The 23477-nt window shown below is 41.0% G+C and overlaps 2 protein-coding genes across 7 annotated transcripts in view; one reads left to right on the top strand and one right to left on the bottom strand.

Moving 5' to 3' along the window:
• DOCK7 (dedicator of cytokinesis 7) overlaps window positions 1–23477 on the top strand; it is a gene marked incomplete at both ends in the record, with an annotated part of 108552 nt that overhangs the window by 44761 nt on the left and 40314 nt on the right. For all 6 annotated transcript variants that reach the window (XM_082003040.1, XM_082003039.1, XM_082003038.1 and 3 more), the window contains 7 exons: window positions 18140–18257; window positions 18839–18909; window positions 19774–19912; window positions 20109–20210; window positions 20473–20559; window positions 21303–21534; window positions 22841–23005. In XM_082003040.1, the coding sequence (XP_081859166.1) occupies window positions 18140–18257; window positions 18839–18909; window positions 19774–19912; window positions 20109–20210; window positions 20473–20559; window positions 21303–21534; window positions 22841–23005 (914 nt within the window). The remainder of the gene's footprint in view (window positions 1–18139; window positions 18258–18838; window positions 18910–19773; window positions 19913–20108; window positions 20211–20472; window positions 20560–21302; window positions 21535–22840; window positions 23006–23477) is intronic.
• On the bottom strand, window positions 855–9770 carry ANGPTL3 (angiopoietin like 3; the record flags this gene model as incomplete). The annotated part of the gene is made up of 7 exons (XM_082003043.1): window positions 9197–9770; window positions 8244–8354; window positions 7280–7397; window positions 6398–6511; window positions 4541–4636; window positions 2412–2684; window positions 855–1036 (listed from the first exon to the last, which is right to left on the bottom strand). Exons 1-7 carry the CDS (start codon window positions 9692–9694, stop codon window positions 855–857), a joined length of 1392 nt encoding a protein of 463 aa, XP_081859169.1. The 5' UTR covers window positions 9695–9770.

The raw sequence follows: 23477 nt of genomic DNA, 5'->3' as shown, positions 1-23477 counted from the left end.
ACCATTGACTCCATTGGAGTTGCCCCCAACAGGCAACTGTTCTCTATTTGAAAGGCGTTTTGTCATGTGCTCACTTGGCCTTTCGTTTAATTTCTTAGGTGTACTAAAAGGTTGCAAAATGGCTCTGAATCCATTTCGAATGAGAAGAAAAGATTTCTTATTTATTTCAGTAAGCTTTGAAGCTTAGCTCTTAACCTGTGGTTAGGTCTGTGCTGTGGCTTACTTGATGTGTGGGTACACATCTATAGCTGCATGAGTACAGTGCTTCAGTGAAGATTGGCCTGAGCTACACTGATGAAAATTTGTCTGGAAATACACAGAACCCTAAAATGGGGAATTGCCCATCTTTCATTTGCTCATAAAAATATTCAACAACAATAACATGAACCTAACATGAATGTACTTACTTAATGAAACAAAATTTCTTTTCTTCCTTGTAAATTAATACCTAAATGTCTTCCGTAGCATTTTGCCAGCTCTTTGTTCACTGAAACACTTTTCGTGTTCCCTACTGCACAACCCAGAAACAAATGTAACAGCCTGAAAACTCATTCTCCCAAGCAACATTATCGAATACATGAGTAGGCGGTCGTTTTCTAGGCGTTAGAGTTTTATCCTGGGGAGGTAAAATCTCCACAAAAGTTACAGCACATTGACAATGGAGCTGGGGGGAATGAAAATACTCACCAAACATACTGTAAAACTGCAAATGCCTCAGGGTTTATGTCATTGGAGATTACACCATACAGTGTATGGATTTAGACACGCATCTGTTATTAAATGTAACAGGAACTTCTTTGATGTCGTACTGTTCAGTGTATATGTTCTGAATTAAAATGCATCAGGTTGAGCATTCAGTCAAAACTTTTTAAATCTGTTGGGTGTATCATTATTTTGGTTGATTTGAGCAAGTAGTATCTTCCTTTCTTAGGCTTCCAGTATAAGCCTTTTCTTCTGTCTAGTCTTCCTCTTGACCTTGGCATTACGTATTTCCCATTAAGATTGGTTTCCTCACATTCACTATGCCACCAGCCTCCTGAGGACAAATATTGTCAGGTCAGTTACTGTCAGTTGTACCCAACATATTGTGCTCAATTTCCGAGTAGACAGCTCCCATTTGCAACATAAATCTTCTTTAGACCAGTCCCAGCAAAAGTGACAATTACCCAGTATACCCAAATGAAGTGGTGTATGTACATATACCCACTTACACTTGCAAGTTGAGGGACAATACAAAGATGTTGAAGATGTTGTGCTCCCCATTATTGTCTGCTTCACATAAAAGAAATGGTGCATAGAAAACTGCACACACAAATGCTGCCACTAACTTGGGACGCTTATGGAGTTAGCTCCACGCTTTCATGTTTCCTGTGACTCTCTACAACTGACTTTCTGATTTGCTGATATTTTTCTCAGGTAGAAATAGTTAATATGCACGAGGCTGAAGAACCTTTAGTAAACAAATTCTCTTTTTTATTGGATGGTATCCTTAACCACAAACTTAAATTGTAAGACCGGTTCTGCTTGCAAAGGACTGGCAGTGACTCTGTGCTAACAATGAAAGTTCAGCACTTTGGAAGTCACTGGTGAGCTGCTTTATGGACACTAGAGCTGAGTAACACTCTCCGCATTGTTTCAGACATTAACAATTCTCAAGCCTAGGATGACGTACAAAATGTTTGTTGCATGAAGCAGGTGTCTGGGGGCAATTCTGTATCCTGTGGTTTAATCATTACTTGCTTTTTCGATTGTTTTCTTTTTGCTATAAACTGGAAAAACATAAAAGCTTAATAAAATCAAAGAATTAGGAAAATCCTTTAACCAAATTATCTTTAAGGAGGAATATGTCTTCAGCCTCACATCTTTCTTGCTCTTTTGAGAGTGATAATAGCATGTATAGCTTTTACGTTGACAAACAGCTAAAATCTCCCTTTGCATGGAAACTCACCATCAGTCTTAACTTTTGGTTTGCAGTCAAAGTGGAGTTGAGTCAGTTTGTCTTCTCTTTTTTTTTGCAAGGAGAGATTAAACAATCTGACCTAGGGCTGCCACGCTGGAGCAGGCATCAGAGGAAGAACTGCCCTTTACTTAAATAGCTCAGAATCTCACCCTGGGATTTTATTTCAACCTGTGCTGCTAGTTGTGTTTCTGATGTTGGTTGTTTGCACAGCCTCACTACGCTTTACTTTTACCTATCTATAAAATAGAAAGGTGATACCTCATTGTTGTAGGGCCCTACTATCTGCCAACGAAAAACATCTTCTGTCCTTTCCTGCAAGCAGAAAGATGCTGCTACCCTCTGTTTTCTGTATCTAAAGCCAGGTTAGTATCAGTAAGTACCCACTAAAGTATATGACCATCCTTCATATAACAAAGAAACTCCTGTGTTGATATACCCAGCATACTGATACCTAGGTAGTTTTCTGGACAGTTGAAGTCGTTTATTATGTCCACGTCACGGTCTGTGGTGGAGAACTGCAGCTCTGTCTGCTCCGGCAGGGCGTTGGGGATGCTCCCGGAGATCCGTGAAAGCTGGAGGGTGTAGTCTGTTTCTGGGCCTCCCAAGCTGAATGCATACTCGATGTAACGTTTATTATCTTTCCAGTCCTGCAGCTCAATCCGAAAGATGTAGTCCCCTTGTTTAGTAATGGAATAGGTCTTGTTCAGGCCTAGCCAGAATTCCTCTGCAAAGTCATAGTAAATAGGTGCTGTTAATATGGAACTGGGCATGAACACACTTAGCATGTTTTTCAGATCTCTAACCCATACCTCAAATAGCTCCTTCACCTTTAAAATATCGGTATTTGAAAACATGTGTTCAAATAAGCTGTGCAATGTCAGAATCGAGAGATGTCAGAGGTGAGGACTAGGGGACAGAAGTCACCGGGGAAGGGGTTATGTGATAAACTTTCCCTAAACCCCCATATTGCTCACGCTGATATTAAATTTGTTTTTACAGATAACCTGTGGGTAGTATGTGTGAAAATATAGTATTTAAAAGGATTTATTCATTGCTTTAATTAAATCAATAATATGAGTCTTGGGGACTGTTGATCTTTTCAGAGGTCTCCAGCTACATTCTTTTTGTTTACTTCTTCTAAACTGCACACTGGTGATCAATAAAAGCAAGAGATATAAATGAACTGGAGCTTCGCCTTTAACTTTCCCACCTCTTGTGAAACTCTGAGAGGGAGCTCAAGACATTTAAAACATGCATAATTGGAACTATGTGACAAATTAAGTAAATGACATACATAAAACCTAATTGCAATTGTTGTATTTTTTAAGGCAAGAGCTGCAGAACTAAATGGAGGTTTCGATACCCTTGTGTACAAAGTGAATTTAACTTGAGCATTTTTCCTTTGCTAGAATTCTTGATAATTAGTTTAATTGTTCCATAAATTATATTCATTAAGTAGCTTATTATCAGTGCTGCTGGTGTCAGTGCACAATAGGTAATTGCCACATGTAGAAATAGTGTAGCTGAATGTGAGTGCCATACATGCAGGTGGCATTTAAAGCAATAGAAGACAAGATGGTTGAGTAAAATACTCCCACAATTTACAGGTAAGGAGCAGTAGCCTGTTATATTTTATCACCTTAGAATATGCAGCACAGAACTGAGTAGGACGTAGCTGAGACTGATTTGAGTTGCTGCAAAATCTTTCTGACACTGAAAAGATGTGGCTTCATGTTGGTTTAGTATATGGGAATTGGAGATCAGTCAAGGAGCAACTGTAGAATTCAATATGATCAGACAAATTATACAAGTACAAGTCTACCTCAGTTGTGAGCTACTGTCCCAAAATGCAGGAGAGGTTGAGATATAGCAGCTCTTTATTGTAGGAGAGGTGGAAGTAAGTCAATATTGCTGTGCACACTGGTGAGGTTTTGATCTGTGCTGTGCCTAGACAGTCAAAGTATTTTCTAAACAGAAGTAGAGTCATCTCAATGTATGAGAAAAATGGGAAAAATATTCTGGATGGGGAGGCTGTTGGGCAGCTCTGGGTACTACAGATTCTTGGGAGTTGATGATTAACAGCGGAACATGGGTGTTTCCTCACCCTATCCAGCCATGGAGTGGATTGGCCACTGTGCAGGAAAGCCAGACATGCTTGTGTAGGGGAGTGCACGCAGCCTCCGGCTCTCTTGAGGTTGGAAAAATTGATGTGGCGGTTTTAAGGGAAACAGGATTGCAGAAAGTTTGAGAGAAAGTAGTGACAACAACTTGGTGAGGTTTTGCGTTTATGTGTATATTCCAAAGGCTTTGTGGGGTGCTTTTATAAATAGTAAAATCTCGATAATTGAATAGCGTTTAAAGCATTCTGGCCTTGATTCAGCAAAAGTTTCTAAACACACATGTGAAGGTGTGTCTTTGAGATTTTACTGAGTTACATTTTCTGGTGTTCCACTACTTAGGTAAGCTGTTCCAGTTTGATTGCAGGCTTTGTCTGCTCTCATGTGAACACCTTTAAGCAAGCAGATTCACCTTCTGAAATCAACTGATACAAAAAAAAGACAGAAAAAAAAATTTTTTTACCATTGAGATCACCAAAACCATTTGCATAGGCATCCCAGGTTTGGTTGAAGTCTAGTGATCCATCCACTCTGTTCTGGATTACAGTCCAGGAACTGCCTGCAAATGTGAAGGTGAAATAAGTCACAAGCCTGGTTTAAGTGTTTAAAGCATTAGAGTGAAGATGGAAAGTTACTGAGACCGTCAGCTGCTGACCTACAGACTACACTGCTGTGGCTTGACCTTGGGTGAGTTTGCTTGCTACTGCAGCGAAGAAGAAAATAGGTTTGCATTGAAGGTGGCTCCATATGAATCCCACTTACTCTTAATTTTGCAACAGACCTGAGCGCACGTGTACTGAGCTATAAAGCCTCTCAGCTGTACTGAGAGCAGATGCTTGGCTCATCTTGGCCTTGGCCTTATTAACTGTCCATGAGTGTGCTCTTGGGTGCTCCAATTTTGAGTTAGAATGAGTTAGCCTAAATCTTCATGGAAGAAATCTAAGTGAGCACAGCTGAACAGAACATGGGGCTGTTTGAGTGTCTTCTGCCACACTTGCAGTGACTCAGCTCGCTGGACTGACTTTGTTAAGCTGCCTTGACTGGGTTTCATTTGTTTATGAGGGCTGAGAAACACAAACATAGAGAAAATGATAAAAAAGAGATATGAAATGTTTCAGACATTTCATCAGATTGTTGGACTCCCTCTACTGCTACTGCTTGACTGCTGGGAACGCAGCTCCGCGGAAGGTATGAAGTGTTGGAGCCCGCTAGGGCTGCAGTGGGGTCTTTCTGCTGGCCAGGTCATGACACCCTTGTTTCACCAGTTTCAACAAATATAAGCAAAGGAGCTTTTTTCACAGGGCAACCCCATGCTGCTCTGTTTACACACCCAAACAAATCACACCACCCTGCCATGTTTGCATCAGCGTGTTGCCAGGCTCTCCAGGTAGCCGTGCCAAGGAACTTCGTGAGGAAGCTGAGCAGGACATGCACAGAGCAGCACTGCAGGATGCTGCATTGCGGGCTGAAAAAAACAGGGAACAGGGAACGGGCCAAATGATGTGTGATCTCTGGGTGGTGGCAAAAGGAACAGATAAATGGGTGTCTTACAAAGGTAGAGCTTGGGTAGGTGCTGTGCATTTTGGTCCATGACAATTCTGGACCTATACGACACATACATAACTACGGACTCACCTAAACATGAGACAGGAATCCTGTCTCCAAGAGTCACCCCTTTGGGTTAGTTTGCTATATCTCAGTCTCAATCAATAACCCTTGTTAATGAAACAAAATTTTACTAAGGTATTTGCTATTTACTATTAGTTTTCATTTGGGAAAGTTATTAATGGTTGCAATATAGTGGCATTTAGAATCGCTGTTTTCATTCTGTATGGCTAAAGGGACTTGGTTTTTTAAATATTGTAGAATCATAGAATGGTTTGGGTTGGAAGGGACCTTAAAGATCATCCAGTTCCAACCCTCCAGCCGTGGGCAGGGACACCTTCCACTAGACCAGGTTGCTCAAAGCCGCATCCAACCTGGCCTTGAACACTTCCAAGGATGGGGCATCCACAACTTCTCTGGGCAACCTATTCCAGTGCCTCACCACCCTCAGAGTGAAGAAATACTTAATTTAGTATAATTCATTTATGTCACATGATTGAAAGTCCTTTCTTTGGTATAAAGAAGAGGTGAATAAAAAATGCAGGCAGTGTAAAGGAGATTTTAGGGTATAGGAAACCTGAGTTGAGAACACAGGCCAGTAAGAGAAGTCAAGATAATCACGCTAAGTTTTTGTGTACTTTGGGATGAGACACAATTTTTTGGCTTATAGGAAACTATTGTGAAAATTAGACTGTTGCTAGCAGAGGTGTCTTACCAAATTTCATTTCACAGTAGACATCGAAAGCTTCTGAGCCGTTGGGCTTAATAGTGTAAACACCACTGGACCTCATGCCGCTGTTATAAAGACCAGTGCAATCAGGAGCGGCACCTAGGAAAGCAAACAGCAGACAATTGCAAATCCTGTTTTGGATGTGGTAAATTTAATCCAGCTTTGTAACTTGAATTTCTATATGGGATAGAGTCAAAAGAAAAACTAGAACAATTTTTTGGTAATTTTATTGTACAATAATTGTCATGAAATGGACAAACTGCTTTGGGCTCAGTAGTACAGCTGCCAAGGTGTACGTAGGTTGGACCGCCTGTATTTTTAAAGTTAGGCAAGGTCTCAATTTTGGATAATTTTGGAAAGTTTGTAAGGCCTAAGACTAGACTCTGGTAAATGGACTTTCCTACCCCTTGTAAAGTTCACAATAAATACTGTTCCCATTGCCTTGGTTCGAAAATGACTCTCAACTTTAAAGAAAGCTCTTCCAAATCTTAGAATTAGCCAGCGTGAGGTAAAGGAGTTCTTTGTTCACACTCTCTAAGACAGGCATTGGCAACGCCAGAAGTGTCAGTAAAAGGATGGTCACAGCACATGTTTACAAGGGGTAAATGGAGGTTGAAGGTTGAGGACAGGATTACTGCATTATTGGACCTTGGTTTTGTATGTCACCTCAGAGTACACGTATAGCGGGGCTAAGTAGATGATGACATTTTTTCCAAAGCGCAAAATCTAGCTCCTTCCCACAGTGCTGTGTATAACATGAGTCTCTTGCTTTTAGTCTTTAACTGTTAAAAACCAGCGCAAAACTATCACAGAAAATGCTGCGAATGCAATGTGTTGCGTAGTCACGTCTAAGAGATAAGGCCTCACCATCAGATCTGTATGTTACAGCTGTGGCGTTGCGCACAGGAAAGGGGATGGCCTCTGGTTCTGTTTGCTCCTCCGTGAAGGAGTTCTCTGCGAGTTCCTGGAGCTCTATGTTGTTTAGCTGAAAGAACCGTAATCACAGACTGTTAATTTCCCAAGGCTCTGAAATGATGAGGTTCATGTATCAAGCTGAACGATGTCATGCAGAGAATAATTTTTCTTGTGGATGTAATCCTTTAGAATACCCAATTTACAGCATAAAAATAATTTTAGAACTGCACTGGTGGATTTCAGTTGCATGAATGTCAGCTGCACCACTGCTCCAACAAGGTAGGATTCATGAGGCGAGTAAATGACCCATTCTCATGGGGTGCACCTTAATGGGCAAACAGATTTAACCTACTTCCTCAGGTGACATCACATAGACAAATAATACCAACATCTAAAGAGCACAAAACCCACAGTTCCTTAGGCTGAAATGCATTTTCCTTTTATAGCCTTTTCTTAGGAATAAATTAAATATGAGCATGTCTGTTATACCCAGTGTTACGGTGACACGTTGAACTGCAGAACATCGTTTCCTATTGGAGTAAATATCGGAAAAGAAGAAAGACATAGAAAGTAATGATACTTAGAAGACCAATGGAAGAACAAAATATGATGGATAATAAGAGAAAAAAAGAAAATCAGCAGTCAGAAAATACAGCAGCCTGGTGTTGATAGACAATATTTCAAAGCTGTGTTCTTGGTCATTGTGTGCCCTGGCCATAGCCCTCTGTCTGGCAGCACAGCAGTCTCTCACCCAAAAAGGTACCTGTTTGTGGTCAGAATTGTTTCTACTGTCCTCTACACCCCCAAACTGTGAACAAGAGGGATGGCTGACCCAAATGAATGGTTGGGCCATTGACTCCTTCAGTGTTAGGAAAGATGACAAATTCTGAAAAGAGAAATAGCGTTGGTTCTGTACCTTGTCCTCCAGCTCCATTATTTGATTGTGCTGTCTGTCAAGTTGCACATGCTGGTCCTCTACAATTTTGAGAAGTTGCTTGATGTGGTTGTCCTGCTGCTCCACGAAAGCCTGGGGACAGGGAGGGAGAGGGGTTGTGGTCAGAAGCAGCAGAAGACCTTCCCAACCTTTTGTTGTTGTTATTTTCCTTCCATCTTCACGACCAGAACAATTGCATTCTGTGAAGTTGGCCCTTGATTCAGACTAAATGTATGCCACCAGTCAAAAAAGGAAATGATTCCCAGGATATTAACTTGGGATTTGGGAGATCTGGATTCATCTTTCTGCTTTGAAACAAATACCCAGTATTTTCTCATACCAGTTGTTTAGCCTTATTATGCTTCTGCAAAATACAGTTAATACTTCCATAGGAAACCTTACACCCACCTAAATACTTGCATGTATTGATATTAAATCTCTTAACACTTGCGAGGTTCTTTGGTCCTGGACGTCATATAGTTATTTAGATGTCCCTCTTTAAAGGTTTAAACGTCCTCATTTTATACAGAGCAGGCAGTTCCTAGTGCATTGATTTGTAATGAGCTGATGACATACAAACTTATGGGCTTGGTAATCACATCACTTTCTTGACTGCAAATTTTTAAATAATTATTATTCTTATTACTACAGAATGTCTTAAAACTGATTTGCAAAAAAATACTGAAAAAGATACAGAGCCTTATAATTTCACGATTTTCTCACTGATTTCACTGGGGATATTTACTGCAAAATAAACATGTCAGATTAAGACACTGATTCTTTTAAGATTATCGCAGTGATTTGTTTCTTAAAATACACAGTAGTACTACAGTGAAGATGCAGGGAAAACATGAGCTTCTATTGCATAGCTACCAGCAATAGCATTACAGTTTAATTTGGCTTTGTGTGTCAGGGGCTTTCACAAGTCTACTTACTTTGAGTGAAGAAATTTCTTTTGTCTCTTGCATTGAAGGCTGGGTAATGGCCAATTTTGTGACTTTGTCTTCCAGTCCCCATACTTTCTCTTGCAGTTGGATTTTGTTTTGTATGAGGTCTTCAATCTTTGAATTCATCTCCTGTGAGAGGTTCTTTATTTCTTCATTGTTGATTTGCAGTCTGGCCGTAGTTTGTCTGAGCTGTTCTTCTTCTTCTTTGATTTCACTGGTTTGCAGTGAGAGCTCATAAAAGGACCTATCAAAAATGTAAAGTTTTTGAAAGATGTCATTCATCTGCCCCTTGGTCTTATGGACAAAGTCTTTAAGACCGTGCCCAAGCTGGAGGAGTCCATTGGCTAAGATTCGTACATCGTCTAACATGGCAAATCTTGACTTGGTCTCAGGAGATGCAGCAGAATCAAAGGAGGAATAATCCTTCTCAGCTCCAGTTGAAAGAGCAAGCGGGACAATGAATAGAAAGACTAGAATGATTTTCATGTTTTCTGCTCCTGATACTCTTTGGTTGTTTAGGATGCAGAGACTTTTTCTACTAACAGTTTTTGCTGTGTGACTGTTCTGGGTTGAAGAATTTGATCTATTTATACTCCTCTTCATTTTAGAAGAGGCAGACCAACAAGTTGATCATTAAACTCTGTGTATTTGAACGAATGTAACCCCTCTTGAATGTAGGTTGATACCTGGGAAGATAAACCTGAGAGACGGGCATGTTGCTGATTAAACTGGTTCTGAACTTCTCCATCTGCCAGACCTTCTGTTATAAAATGTTATTGATGACATCGTGTTTTTCACACAGTGCTTTTTAATAGATTAATTTTGGGTCATAATCTTGATAAGGGCCTAAATTGCTTCTTGTTTGTGTTGTATGATTCCTTTTATTGCGTCAGGAGTATAGAAGGGTTTACCGTACTTAAGAGCACTGGACGCTGTATTTCAGGTTGTGCAGCTCCTTGATAAGCTATGGAAGGGCAAAATATTCCCAGATGATTCACACAACTTGATTCTCATCTTGTACCATTTTCTGATGTAACTCATTGTGCTGCAGTGGATTTACTTGTCGTCTAGCTCAGATTAAGTGAAAAAGAGGGAATTAGATCCAGAGATTGCCTGGATGTGATTCTACTATGTTAAGGTTTGTGCAGTAATTTACGCTATATAAAACTTATTTTTTAAGAGCTGCTTTCCAGAGGTGGGTGAGATAAATAATACCTCGCTTACATTTCTCACCTTACCATTCTTACTGTTTAAGATTCACACTACATAAAGCAAGTCTACCAGTACTCTGAAATAAATGTCCTGTTCTGCAGTAGGTCTCTGCATAGAAGCATGTGTGGTTTTTGAATGGTATTGCAGTATGAATGAAAAGTATTTTTCTTTTTGGAATCACTCATAGCAATCCAAGAAAGTAATCCATGCATAATATAGTCTGTACTTTGGAGGGTTTTCAGGTTTTTGCTAGATTCTTGTATGTTTAGGAATTTTAAAACTGTTTAGGAATGTTTAGGAATTTTAAAACTGTTTAGGAATTTTATAACCCTGGACTTTTTGTTGTTGTGTTCATGTACATATGCACGTATGATATGAGGCATCAATAGAAATATTATTTTAAAAGTAAAGTTTTTCTGTCATACGTTGGACTTCCTGTGTGACGAAGGGTTGATAATACGCAGGTAACCTCCCCACCTGTAATTAAATAACATGAAAGTATTTTAATCTCCAATTAATTGGTGAACAATATTTTGTACTGGTATGATCTGGATCAGACTTACTGGAGTATCTGTGCAAAGTACAGAAGAACAGCAGGAGCATGTAGATCATCAGGCCTGGCAACGGGGAGAATGAGGATTCATTCAAAGAGAATCTGCCGGCATGGAGTGGAAGCAAATGTAGGAATTATCCTGAACTACAAACAATAATCACTATTCTATGCCAAGAAGCAGCACTGCATTTTCACAACCCAAAGGTGCAGTTCTGTCCCATAAAAAACAATCCAGTAACTTCTGGTCTTGCAAAGTGTCCCACTGCAGCAGACAATCTTAAGGTCTTCATCCTTGTACACTGATAATTGTGAATTCTCAGCATTGTAAAGGGCTGTGACCAATCAGGAATTGTCTCTCAAGCATAATTTTAAAACACTTGAGCAAAGAAGCAAAGTAGTGATTTACAAATAGCTGAACACGGAGATTTTTGCGGATTTTGGCCCGAGGGCTCAGCTCTGGCTGCACCGTGTGAAGAGTCGGGGAACAGGAGGGCAAGGACAGCTCTGGGCTCTGGCGGGTAGCGATGCCAAGGATCAGAGAAGCCTTTGCTTCGTTTGAGTTGCGGCTTGTTGTTAACTGGCTCTTCAGATACCTCAGCTGAACTTCGGCCGTTCAGAGCTATGAAGAGGCTGAGATATGTGCAGGCCCATGCAGATACCGCAATGCTCACCTAGATCTGTTCAATTCTCTGCAGCTTGCATTAAATCAGGTCAGAAATGTGCACGTGTAAGATGCAGAAAGAACGGCCTTTACCAACTAAATGCCTGGCTGATTCTCTGTTGACAACTCTGGTAAAGCCACAGTTAGCTGAGCCCGGCCCGCTGAGACTGGGCTGTATCTGCTCACTGTTGGCAGATGTAACACGTGGTGGAGAAGAGTTATTTGCTTAATAGCTTATTTGAGCCTGGAAGGCTATAGGCAAGAGAGGAGTTTGGTTATGGGCTGTTCATTAATAGCTCTTGTATGTCTATTCTGTTGCTGATCATTTATTTTGCACTGAATACTTGGTGTGTTGATGAAAACGTGATGGCCCCTGCATTTCTGAAGTAGTTAAAATTTCACGAGTCACTCGTTGGAGACTGACTGGTTGAACACGTTCAGTATGTAAGCAAGCAGCTACGAGGTTAGCAAAATGCTGAGACTTCTTGCTGTGTCACAGCCAGATCTCCAGGTGAGCAGTGGGAGCAAAGTTGTTTTGTGCAGAGAAATGAGAGGGAGTTAGGCCTGTGCATTTGTTTCTTCTCAAACAACAAATCAAGCAAACGTTTGTTTGTTTGGTGCTTAGAGATACAGCAGTCCACGACCCAAGACCGCCAGTGACTGCACTGGAGCATCTTACAGGTTGAAAGCTACACACGTATGTGTTATTCTGTGTTAACTCTGCATGTAGAAGTCTAGTAAGTAGGGCTCAAATGGTAATCATTATATTCATTCTTAATTTTATTGTGATAATGAGTGTTCATCATGATTAATTCTCTGATCTACATGGTATAGGGCTTTATTTCAAAGATCTGGCTTTGACAAAGTTGATCACAAGGGATGTCCATGAGGTGCTAGTCTATGAGAAGCTGTTCAGTGGAGGCTATCATGCCCTATTAAAATCCGCAGTTTTTTCAGATTAGTTTCTAGAGAAACTCATCAAATCAGTATTTACTCAACCCTACTAAAAATCTTTTAGAAGAAGTGTTAGAACAATTAGGTTTATTCGTGGGAGCGTGGTGATAAGCCTGGAAGGTTTGCATTGAGTCATCATTCCTACAGCATTTTCTGATTTGGTTACATCAGTGGAAATGTATGAAGAGCTGTTCAACTGAGTGAAAAAAAAAAAAAAGCAGGTGCAGGATCTGGATGGCGCTTACGGCACTTATATTGTACCTTTATGGGAAGTTGTTAGTGTTGTTAACACTGCAGCTCTGAACGGTTTGATAGTTTTTGCTTTGAATGGTAGACCAAGATACATCATACCTGATAACCCTATTAAACACATCTAATGTTTGAAAAAGTAAGATAATTATATGCTTTTGAAGGATTTGCATTTTCTGTGGAGAAACTTACTGGAGTTTCACTTGAGCAGATGAAGTTTAGGTACGGTTTTTATCTGGGCCTGACACTGCTCTGTAACAGGGAACAAAGTCCAGCCTCTGGCATCTGACACAGGGATTTTGGGCTGCAAGACTTGAAGAACTGGTTGCAAAATTTAAAAAAAAAAAAAAAAAAAAGTATAGACTTTCTGCAGTCCATTCAAAATACTTGAGTGGCTTTGGTTTTACAGGGTTTCAAATGAATAATTTTCTGTTTTAGCTGTTTCCCACAAGAAGTCTTTCTCAGTTTTGTCTTAAATAGCTTTGAATTCTTCCTACCCCCATCACCCCCAGAAATCTTTATTCTTGGCTTCATCTTCAGGAAAACATAGGAAGTTACTCAAGAAATAGCAATAACCAAGAAACTGGAGAGCAGACATTTTACCAGGTTTCTGCAGTTTGAGAAGTTCCTGCTTATCGCCGTGCACTGCCCGTTTCTGTTTTGCAGTTGCCGCGGCTCAGCTGACGCACCGTAACTCGGCAAGCTACGGGAGCTTGTGCCGGGGCGCTGCTCAGACATGACACTACCCTTTAGAAAGGTTTGCTTTCCAAATGGGAAATGCAGTCAAAATGCTCTGACGTCAAATATTAAAAAAGCACGAGTGGGTGCCAAGCACATTTCCATGTTAATGCTGGTGCCAATAAAGTCACGCAGTGGTAAGCTCACTACAAATATACCACCCTTAGATGTCACAACAGTCACAGAGTCCGTAAGAAAAGTAGGACACAGGAAAGCAGAGGGCATAAAACTTTCTGGTACGATTAAACTGTAAGATTCAGGGGCTGTCGAAATCCTAAGGGGGAATCCTGCCTCTGAGAGCTGTTAGCCCGGTCAAGAAAAAATGCATATAACAAACATGATCCTGAAGATCTTTCATGTGCCTGGGTGACCCTTATTAAATGGGCTTTAAATGATTTTTATAGTAGGAATAAAGCAAAGAAAAAGGTCTCTGGGTTTTACTGAGAAGGGAAATTTTCATAATAGTTAAACATTCTCGCTAAGAGTTAGGATCAGCTCTTAATGTTTTAATACCTTTATGAAGATTTTTGCAAAATGGCTGCAATCACATTATATAAATATTTAGAGGAGTGCCTGGTGCCATTATTTCCATGGTTTGGGAAGCCTTTGTACTTTAGCAGTTCATTTTATGGAGGTAAAAGTACTTTTGAGATCTGTTTGAGATAATAGTCTAAGCTTTGCATACATTTTGCATAGCAAATAAAAGCTCCAGAGATACAAGTCCTTGAGTTTAAAGCTTCTGCCTGAAACCTTTATTGATAGAAATCTGTGAATAGTATCATCAAGAAGTAGCTGTTAGCTGGAAGCATAAGGACTAGTGGTCCTTTTGTTTAATTAGTGTATGCTTAGCGTGGTTGTTGGTGTTGCAGTGTTATTTTCATGGACAATCCCTTCTCCTCCCTTTATGCCTGCTATTGAGCATTGAACACTGTGATACGAGACCTCACCACGATGTCTGGCCCACCAGAAAGTTGCTCCCTCCTCTTGCTTCCCACTGCTTGTATGTAACACAGCTGGGGCTGTCCTCTCTTGATTTCTGAAGGCTACATTCAGTGCCAGGCCACTTTGCCTTTAAAAGCCCAGCAACTTTGATGCCTATCATCTCACCCGTGCAGTGAGGCAGCTTCTGCCATCACTTTGCACGGAAGGTCTCGTCTCACTTTTTTGAGTGGCTACAACCTCTGGTGTCCTACGAAGTCTACTGAGCCCAGGTATTTGCACACACAAATAATAAGATGATAACTTGAGATGTAATGAATCAAAGGAAGGGAAGTAACAGAGGAGAAACTGAGAAGTCAGCTTCCCAGGGTGGCTGTTAGACAGGGGCATCGGTTCTTTCAAGAGATTAATAATGTTCCTGTCGGTTTTTCATCCACGAGTCTCTTTCCATGGCTCCTGTAACTGTGCTTATGGAAGATCTGCAGCTTTTACCTGTGTAGAGTAAGGTAAAATAGGATTTTTAATCTGAGGTCACATTCTGATGTGCGAGCAGGGAATTTTTTCCCCTCTCTATATGTAAATTCTCAACAACAGGATGATGCCTGTAATAGGAAACCCTCTGGAGAGAAGCTGCCTGAACAGGAGCAAGCTACCCTGTCTTGTGGTGGGATCTGTGCATCTGAACTCCCCCGAGCAACACGAGCTTCTTCCTAACGAAATGCAGGATAATTGCCCTCTGAGCCTTTCACATGACAAGGGCTTGAAAGGCAATGAAGAGGAGAACAACCTGCACATTTCCTCCGGTGCTTGTTGTTATGAATCCAGCTAAAGCCCTGCCTGACACGTAACGTCGGCTGTAATGTCTGCTTGTAATTCTCTGGCACTCTCTTCCTAGAGTGGCATCAAACTGTTGAAATGTTGCCTTTGCTCCCAGGAGACCAAGCCCTAGCAGAAGAGGTTGCAGGAGAACTGCAAGCGTGGTTTAGGCTCATTTCTGCTATTCAGCATAAATCAGTCCTAAGCGTAAGACTGCCTTTAATATAGGGATCCTGTAGCCTGGCTTCACAAATACATTAAGTCCTTCTCTTAAGCACTAATAATACTTAATAAAAGTTTTATGAGCAGTGTACATTTTAGAGTAAATTTTCATATACATTTTCATTTTAAAAAGAATATCAAGGAGCAAATGTATTCATGCCAGAACAAAGTAATTTAGTAAAGTCACAAAAACGGCACAGGCCCCCTCTGAAATAGCAAGAGAGCGTTGATTAGGCAAAGGGACCAATGGGGTTGGGATTCAAAAACTTAATTCACCATGAAGGACTTGAAAGGCAAGAAATTCCCATGTGCTAGCTAAGCATATTCCTCTGCCTGGAGGGATGAAAAAGAGCCTGGCTTCATAATGCTGCCCTGTATAGCCTTCTGGAGCTATACATCTGGACTGCTCTGTGTAGGCACTGACCTGGAGGAGGTACCTTTTCCTTCAGAGGCTCTTAGAGAATTCCTTAGGACTAGCATCAGCATGTGTCTGTATGGGTGGGAGCACCCGTGGGCGTCGGGGGGCAAATGGAGTTGCCATCAGAACCAAGTCCTCAGGTGGGATTCACTTGCTGAAACGTTGACATCTAGCGCAATTCCAGAGCATCCAGGGCAGCCCACCTTTCCAGCCGCTCCTCCCGGAGGGTGACCCACCGCAGCCCGGTGCGGGTGTGTAGGCTACCCGTGGCATCTAAAAAGGCACCAGGTGCCTTCACTGAGCAACCAAATCACTGCCCTCCTGACAATCAAAAAAAGGGTCTTTTTGTTTTCAGTCTACTGTTTTCAGCGCTCTGTAGTAGCTGCTTTATTATGCTTAAAATGTCCTGCTGTGCTCCTCCCTGCAGTTTTCTGTGCCCATCTGTTGTCTCTCTGGGGCAAGGAACAGTTGGAAACTACATACAAATTGTGTTCAGATTCACTGAATAGTTCCCGGAGGGGCACAGAGGGAAGGGAACCTCTTTTACCTCCTGCCTTGTAAGCCAGGGCTTGTTACAGAATGCGTTGCTTCGATGTTTGGGCAAAATGCAACACGCCAGTCTTTTACCTCTAGCAGATGCAAGGCAGCAACATGAACCTCTCCCCTAACCATCGGGCTGCCGAGTCGCCTGTGGTGAGCGTCCCTCTTGTTGGAGCTGTAGGAGCCAGATTGTCCGAGGGGGAATGATGCTGGTGGGCAGGGCTGTGGGGGAGACGGATAGGGGAGTTCCAGGCTAACTTTGCAAAGACGTGTAACAATTCATACACTTTTACTTGTTTGGGGGCAAAAGAAGGTATTTTTTCTTTTGACTAATAGGGCATGTTGAGTGGAATGGTTCAGGGGCTGTTGTCTTTTTTGTCTTTATAGGAACATGCAAAGGACTTTCTGTGGTATAAATTACTTGCTCGTAGGGCAGGTGGGGGCTTGTATTGGACAGTTTTGCTAACATGCAAATCCAACTTGCACTTTGTTGGCAGGGAGCCAGCAGGGCTAAGAGATTGGAAAATATTGCAGGATTTTGCATCTCATCACTGTTGTGTTTTAAAGTAATCATAGATTTGGAGAAATGTACCTGGAAGGGGCTTCCAAAATGTGTGTGTCAGTGTCCCAGTGAACACTGAGGTTGTCTACAAACTGATCAGGACAGCTGTTTGCCTCACGTGTCCTCAAAAGCTAACGGAAAAAGGAGATTTCACACCAGGCAATTTGTTCTACTGCTTAACTAGCCTTACAGTCAGAACATTTTCCCTCGCATCTAACCTAAAGCTCCTGTGCTGCAATTTCAGCACATAACGTCCTGTCATATTCCCTGCAGATGTGATGATCGCTTTATTACTTCAGTCTTTGCAGCAGTTCTTTAGGTACCTGGGAGTGTTGTCATTACCTGTGGCCCCAGCCATTCCCTCAAAACTAAACACTCCTGGTTCATTCTGGCCATCCCCGCTGTTTTCCAGAGCTCCTGACTGTTCTTGCTTCTCAGATGTGAATTTTAGTTGATCCCCATCCTTCCCAAAGAGTGGTATTCAGGTGTGGAATTGGAGACACTGTTCCATCTGAGTCATTGCGAAGATGGCGTATCTGCTGAAGGTACAGATACCCATTTAGTTTAATCCATTTTCAGAGGAGAGGTGTAACCTGAAGTCATCATGATGTAAGGAGCTTTTAAAAAAAAAGAAAAAAAAAAAAGGCAGGTCACAAGAAGAAAGGTATTTAATAGAAACCACCACTCTGTGCTGAACAAATAAATAACTTCTCAATGCTTTTCTATTCATATAGTTTCTTTCCACTTGAACTTCTTAGATTGTAGAATCATTGTTTAAGTTTTAGATGTGTATTTCAAGTACCCTTATGAACAGGAACTATTTCAAAATATGATGGCAGTTAAAAAATTATTATTATTGCTGTCTAAAATAAGGGGTCATTATCAGATTGCTTGGGTGGGTGTGCACTTACGTTGAAGAGGAGACCATCTGGCTAATGGAGAATGTCAAACCCTTCATTTTGACTCTCTGAGTGTTTCCACAGATATATAAATAATAGCATTGATAAAGGTGTGAACCCTCTCATTTTGACAGGGAGATGCTCACTTGTTGCCTTTGTCTCTTGCAGGAATCTTCTTTATGTCTATCCTCAGAGCCTTAACTTTGCCAACCGCCAAGGATCTGCCAGGAACATCACTGTAAAAGTCCAATTCATGTACGGAGAGGACCCAAGCAATGCTATGCCGGTGAGGGCAGCACTGCGTGCTCTGTGTGAATGCTGCATGCCGATAAGGCAGAGTACACTTTGCAGTCGTAAAATCCCCATGTTAAAAAAACCTCATTAAAACACATTTCAAAATAACAAGTTCAGAGGAATGTAAAACTACAATATTTCGGAACAAAGAATACATTTGTATACAGTTTGCAAAGTAACAGTGTAGTAGCTAGTGTTTTAACCTGAGATGTTTGCAGTGGACACCCTTGTGTTTAGAATAGCATCTTTGCTTCCATGCCAAAAAAAATTAAAGGTGATAGTTATACTTGTGTTCAGGGCCAGAAGTGATCAGCGCTTGGTGAACATCTGCGTAGGGGTGGTTACATTCATCAGTTCTTCAGCCATACGTGTGTGCATGTGGAACTGAGATTATTAAAATTGTGAACTCTTCAGTGACTAAGTAAAGCGTTGCTTATAAGTGAAGGGGCATGTAACAAGCAGATGTATCTGTACACAGCTGCACAGACTCAGGGATCTCTGTGGGATTATGGAACAAATTCTTGGCACAGTTTTACAGGAGGGGGTGTCTGGTTTTTTTCTTCTTTTTTTCAGGTCATCTTTGGCAAATCTAGCTGTCCTGAATTTTCCAAAGAAGCATACACAGCTGTAGTATATCACAACAGGTAAAACACACAACAGCTTGTGAAAGGACATGGCCCTAAATGGATAGTATGATTCCACCCAAAGGAAATTTTACCAGTGTCAAAGTGGAGTAACTACTAACTCACCAGTGACTCTGTCTTGGTGTTAATTATTTAACGATGACTATCTGCATAGCACTCACAGCAACTGCAGTGTCAGTTGAGACTGTCCTTAGAGTTTTGCGATGACTAGGACCCAGAGACTTTGTTTGCTCTGGTACAGATCAGCACAGTGTCAGGGGCTGTGATCCTGAGCACGTAGGCCAGCTCAGCAGGTGCTGTAAGTACAAGCTTCAAGTTAGTAGTCACAAGGATTTACGTTATAAGCTCATGTTAGCATGTGCTTCGTTGTTTTGCTGGAGCCATTTAGACTTCAGCTACAGATTGGAAGTACTTGGTTTTGAAAATAATTTCATTGCAGCTGGGGTAAGGAGTGCTGAATCTGGCCTTAATATGTCAATAGTCTTTGTAGCTGTAGCGGGGAGGGGTGTACCGTGGAGAGGTGTACCGGGGAGAGGTGTACCGGGGAGAGGATCGTGTCCTGCAGGTTGGGGGTTGTGGCAGTCTCCGTCTTGGGGGAAGCGTTCACTGCTCGTGGGGAGCAGCGCAGTTCAGAGTGCCTGTGTGAGGTGGGGGCTGCTGCTTTCATTTTTTGTGGACTGTAAATGCATACTCGAAGTTTTTGCAGTCCTTGGTGGTCAGAAAGTGAAGCTTCAATCCCCTGGGATAGTCCGTATGCTTCCTTCCCTCCGGATACTTTAACTTAAAGGATTCGGTCTCAAGCATAAACTAGTAAAGCACACTGTTTGTGTTGATGACTCAGCTGAGGGTCTCGTCTCTGCACAGATCACCTGATTTTCATGAGGAAATCAAGATTAAGCTTCCAGCCACTTTAACCGATCACCACCACCTGCTTTTTACTTTTTACCACGTCAGTTGCCAACAAAAACAAAACACTCCCCTGGAGACTCCAGTTGGATACACCGTGAGTTTTTCAGTCTTTATGTTTTTCAGCACAGGATATATTCATAATGCATTTGTTTGCAACTCATTTAGCATCACTGTCAACTCATACGCCATTGCAGAATTTGAGAATTTGACAGTCAAGCCTGCAACGTCCAAGAAAACCTTAAAAAGTGTGTGATTTTGTTTTTTATTTTGTTAATTCTGTCTCCTTAAAGTGGATACCGATGCTTCAAAATGGACGGCTAAAGACTGGCCAGTTCTGCCTACCTGTTTCATTGGAAAAACCACCACAGGCTTATTCAGTGCTTTCTCCAGAGGTGAGTTGTTCTTCCTGCTGAAAATCAGCAGGAGAATACTCCAGAATAAGGGAAAGAATGTATGTGTACGTATATGTGTGTGTGTGCATGTGTATTTTTAGCTCTTAGGTTATTTATTTCTTAAATACTGTTAAGTTTAGACAGGTATGTGGGCACGTGTGTGATACCTGACAATAAAATGAAAAGAAACGGCAACTGTAATTAGATGCACCTTAGCTCTGCTTTCTGTCACATCCTCACTCATCTTTCTGTTAACCTGCAGGTTCCACTCCCCGGAATGAAGTGGGTGGATAACCACAAAGGGGTTTTCAACGTAGAAGTTGTTGCTGTATCATCCCTCCATACTCAGGTAAATGTTAAGGGCAGTCATTGGAATAAAGAGTTTGATAGTCTTTTGACAGTTGAAATGCTGTTGAAGTTGATACTGTGAAGAGTGTAGTAATTACTTGTAGTGAAATTACGATCTCATTTTCAGTTCTGAGCCAGCAGACCTGTTATTCCACATTCTGCTGTGAGTATACTTGAGAAGTTCTGCTTAAAAATACAAGCAGCTTGGCCTTTATTCACAGGGGTGAATGGCCAACAGTGTTTTCAGACCTGACTGTTGTGTTTAATACAACAGGTCTAGCATACAGTTCAGGCATATGATGTTCTTGTCTTTCCTTTTCCCACCTCCACATGTTTTTCATCTGTCTTTCTTTGATCTGAAAAGAAAGATGACAATCATTTTGACTAGTTATTTCAACCTCTGTTTTATTAATTCCCAGTATGTGATTTTGATGGTTTTTGTGTATTTTATTTGTGCTGTAAATTGTAACATGGTTTTAGTGCAGTTTTGTCTGTTTTTCTAAGAATACACAGTCTGTGGATCCTCTAGTTTTGCCATGACAACTTCTGAACATTGTCTGCTATCAGTTGAATTAGATGTATGGGCAGAACTCTCCAAGATGTTGAGTTTCTGCTAGTTTTGTGAGATTAAATGGTCAGATAGAAGAATGAGGGAGAGACTCCGTCCATGAGGTACAAATCCATAAAAGGTAGAGTTACTTTTGGAGCTTCTTGCTGATTATTGGGTTTTCTGCTTGTGTGTAGGACCCTTATCTTGACAAGTTCTTTGCACTTGTCCATGCTCTGGATGAGCACATGTTCCCTGTGCGAATAGGAGACATGAGAATTATGGAAAACAACTTGGAAAATGAACTGAAGAGCAGCATTTCAGCTTTAAATTCCTCTCAACTGGAGCCGGTAGTGCGATTTCTTCATCTCCTGCTTGACAAACTGATTCTTCTGGTAGTAAGACCTCCTGTCATTGCAGGCCAAATAGGTATTCTATTTAAATTTTATAGAGAATTACATAGCTGAAAGTTTGACACTTCCAATTTTATCATATTTATGTAGAAATAAAAGAAGTCCCATTTTTATGCTTTATTTTAGTGCCACTAATATACCATGTATCTTCAAAATAAAACATGCTGGCATCCAGATCAGTGGTGATATACACAAGAGCAATATTTAATACAAAGGTTTTCACGAATGACTAGTAATTTGGTGTCCAAGTTGAGACACGAGAAAGGGATCTGACTTTCATGAGTTGGATGCTCAGCATTTTCTTAGCACTGGAGCCTGCTAAGGTGTCTCCATACTACCGTTCAGAAACTAAGAACTTCAACCTTACTAGTCACCTTGGAAAATCTTGAAGTAGAAAAGATAAGAAGATACAGAGGCTATATGTTCCTGTAGCTGTTGCGGATCTGATACTGTCAGCGTGAATAATCCCTCCTTTTGCTTCCTGTTATGGGCTACACTCTGGCAGTACAAAAAATCTCAGGTAGAAGTCAGGATTAGATCCTTAGTCTTTAAAATAGCACTTGGGATTTTTCATAGGAAACTTGAGTTGGGACATGATGGAATATAGGTAACTAAGACTGCCTTAAAAATAGCAATCATTCATTTTAGAAAGGTTATCTTTTTGGGCATGAATTTTGCTTGAATTCTTATTTTATATTTAAAAGCTCTTTCACTCTTTAAGTGTCCTGTGTTGGTTTACTTTGTCTGTATGGAGCATTGAGGATGTTAGTATATAGCTTTTAAAAAAATAAGATTTACAGTCTTCAGCTGCAGTCGTCTTCGTGCCTGATTTGTTTAGAATACCTGCCTGGGTCCGTGTGTATATTTTTGCGCTCATTATTAGAATAGATTTTTTTCCAAAAGAAAATGAAATTTTCTTTTTGATACAGTTTATATTTTGGCTATGGCTTGAATGAAGGAAATAATTAACTGTGAAAAGTATGATAAATATCCAAAGGATATTATCCATCAATTAAACAAGGACTTGATCTTGTTACCATTGCGGTTGATGACCAAAGTTGGTCTGGTTCCAGAAATCAGACCTAAATTATTAAATTTGTTATTAATAAAAGTGGAAGCTTATCACTGCAACACCTGTCTTCCTGTCAAGCTGTTTATTAGACCTGGTTCAAATACCACATTCAGTTTTTCATGAGAAATGCTTGCTATTCTCTTAACAAGCTTCGCCATTTGTCTCTCAGAAGGTAGATGAAATGCACATTTAGGATTTGCTCATGGGTACTGCTGCAGTCTAAAACAAACTCCTCACTTACTACTTTCAGTTAACCTGGGCCAAGCATCTTTCGAAGCGATGGCATCAATCATAAACAGACTTCACAAGAGCTTGGATGGAAACCAAGACCAGCATGGCAGAAACAGCCTTCTTGCTTCCTATATTTATTATGTTTTTCGCCTACCAAATACTTACCCCAACTCACCATCACCAGGTAGCTCTTTTTTCATTTTATTTCAAGGCACAGTTTGTTAAAAGCAAGCAGGAATTGCTTGTTGGCAGGTGCTCTTGAGCTCCAACTGCATGGCTGGTTCCCTGCCAAGCCATTATTAACTTTCTCTATGATTCAGTGTAGCCATTTACAAGAAGAGTTTAATTACAGTTAGCTATGTCAGAGATTTAACTATTTGATGATCTTAAATAACAGCGTCACTGCTGAAAGACCATGAGGTTAAATTATGGCAAAATACTGGGTTTTGTGTTCTGTTTTCTGTGGCCAGTTAGACACATGTGGTATACTCTTGGCCTGTCATGTTTCCCGCTCTCCTTCACTAGTACTTTTATACTTTTATCCAGTTCCAGCAAAAGTTGCAACACTGGCAAAGGAGTGTGAAATCCTTGAACGCACATGTCTGGTTGCAGGAGGGAAACAAATTAATTCCACCCCTGCTAAGAACAACGGATAT

The sequence above is a fragment of the Phaethon aethereus genome, assembly GCF_964289735.1.
Source record: "Phaethon aethereus genome assembly, chromosome: 8".
NCBI classification, from domain to species: Eukaryota; Metazoa; Chordata; class Aves; order Phaethontiformes; family Phaethontidae; genus Phaethon; species Phaethon aethereus.
Note: the sequence above shows the minus strand (reverse complement) of the source record. Positions and strands in the feature narration are given on the sequence as shown.